The sequence below is a fragment of the Sinocyclocheilus rhinocerous genome, unplaced genomic scaffold (assembly GCF_001515625.1).
Source record: "Sinocyclocheilus rhinocerous isolate Xijiao unplaced genomic scaffold, SAMN03320098_v1.1 scaffold3519, whole genome shotgun sequence".
Taxonomy (NCBI): domain Eukaryota; kingdom Metazoa; phylum Chordata; class Actinopteri; order Cypriniformes; family Cyprinidae; genus Sinocyclocheilus; species Sinocyclocheilus rhinocerous.
This window is the reverse complement of record NW_015641496.1, coordinates 63077-65115: the sequence shown is the minus strand read 5'-3', so window position 1 is coordinate 65115 and position 2039 is coordinate 63077. Positions and strand designations below refer to the sequence as shown.

General features: G+C 39.1%; 1 protein-coding gene across 1 annotated transcript in view; it reads left to right on the top strand.

Moving 5' to 3' along the window:
* The window catches only part of LOC107755138 (ATP-binding cassette sub-family G member 1-like), a 35076-nt gene that overhangs the window by 20491 nt on the left and 12546 nt on the right, over window positions 1-2039 (top strand). The window contains exon 3 of the mRNA XM_016571840.1: window positions 906-1023. Within this exon, the coding sequence (XP_016427326.1) occupies window positions 906-1023 (118 nt within the window). The remainder of the gene's footprint in view (window positions 1-905; window positions 1024-2039) is intronic.

The window sequence follows — 2039 nt, the reverse complement described above, 5'->3', positions numbered from 1 at the left end:
GAGACTGAGCGCGGATTGTGCGCTCCACTAATATAGATCAGTAGTGGTGCGCAAAACCTGCGGGAATGACTAAAATAATGCACAATACAAGCACTATTTAACCGGAGCGAATGAGATGTGTGTGAGAGAGATGGGGTCGTCGGAGAGATGAGAGTGAGAATGCGCGGCTGACGTTATTGCCTGTGCCGCTGGTAACGAAACGGATCGGCTCAGAATCGGAAAGAAGTGAGACTGACCGACCGGTCACCAATCCGGGCCGATCATGAGGAAAATCGGCCGATTCCGATCCCTGGCCGATTGATTGGTGCATCTCTATTTTTTTCCATTGTGATAAAGCCATATAATGTGATGACATATCCTGATATTCAGTCATCTTGTAGCCTAATGCAACAAAATTGAACCAATGGGCTAATAAAATTCATATATTTTAAGTAGACCTTAAGTGTCAAACTCTTTGAATCAAGTGTACATTAATCAGGAACCTAAAACTGTTCAGTTGCTTACAAATCTACTCACAAAGCTGCTGTAAGATGGTGAAGAATGCATTATACATCTTGACAAAAGAAAATTGATGGATATTGGAGAAAGCATTATAGCATCAGCTGTTTATTCTTTGAAAGTTAGAAGCAAAAAGGTCAGTTAGAGGTAAGAACAGGGTTTATCTAAAGGTACACACACTGGCAAACAGGTTCACTCACCTGGAAAATTTCAGAAACCCAGTGGTGAACAAATAAATACCCCTTTTCACCTCCAATCACAGACCGACCATTATGTAAGCAGGAGAATTTGAATGAGGTACATTATACAATTGTGCAGGACGGCTCAGGTTGTTCATTGTGCTTATTGTCCAGACTGTGGAAGGTTTCTCACAGGGGCACTTCTTTTTCTGTTCCACCTTGTGTCAGGTTACAAGACCCTTCTGAAAGGGATCTCTGGGAACTTCACCAGCGGTGCTTTGGTGGCCATCATGGGACCCTCAGGGGCCGGGAAGTCTACCTTAATGAACATTCTAGCAGGTTATAGGTTAGTATGACCATAAAATACTGCATCTAACATGATTCATGTGGCACTAACTATTTTACATTTTGGTGAATTGGTGTGAAGTTTGTATGAAGATCCATCTGTAATCACAACTGTCAGTGGGGCACCGAATTTGCCACCAATCACTAAACAGTTATGTACTCGACATATCCAGCACAGTCATCGTACATTTTGCTTCCTTTTGTCTCATCTCCTGGAAGCTTTTCATTATTTATTTAAATGTATTCGTTTTGTGGACACTTTTATGCAAAGCAGTTTACAAATGAAGAATGCCTGAAGCAATCTGAAAGATTTAGTGGTTACTTTTAATATGATGCTTCTAGTAGTGCCTTCTATCTAGTAAAAAAGTCATATTTAAAATACATTTATTTCATACTAAGTAGAATTCAAATCTATTAAAGGGGTCAGCATGTCACCATATTCTGTTACACCAAATACACAAAATAATGATCTTTAAAAAAGCATCATATGACCCCTTTAACATATTTACTGACGTATCGCTCGAGACTTACTGATATAAAAATTATAATTAAACTTTATTTGGAGTACTACTTGTGCACAATGCACATTTCTTAATATTAAGGCTAAAATGTGTTTTATTGTCACTATTGATGAGGATTGTATGATCTTTGAATAATAAAGATCGTTAAATGCAAGATTTGTAAAGTGTATCTAAAGTATACTTGCAATAGTTCCACTGTAGCACAATCAAATCTTCTATCTTTAGTTGGACTTCAGCACTACTTCTGCACAATTAAATTGCATTAAGCACAAAATTAGTTGTTCCAATTTAGCGAACTTTTAAGTATACCAAAAGTACAATTACAGGGTATTTTTATTACGTACATAAGATCCCCAGTAAAGACCTTGTCTCAGACGGCCACCAGGACAAGACCACAGGAGCCAGTTGAGTCCTCTGCACAATGTGAATTTGCTGCAGCCTGGAATTGAACTGCTGGTTTCGTCTGGCCAGAGGAGAACTGGCCCCCCGACTGAGC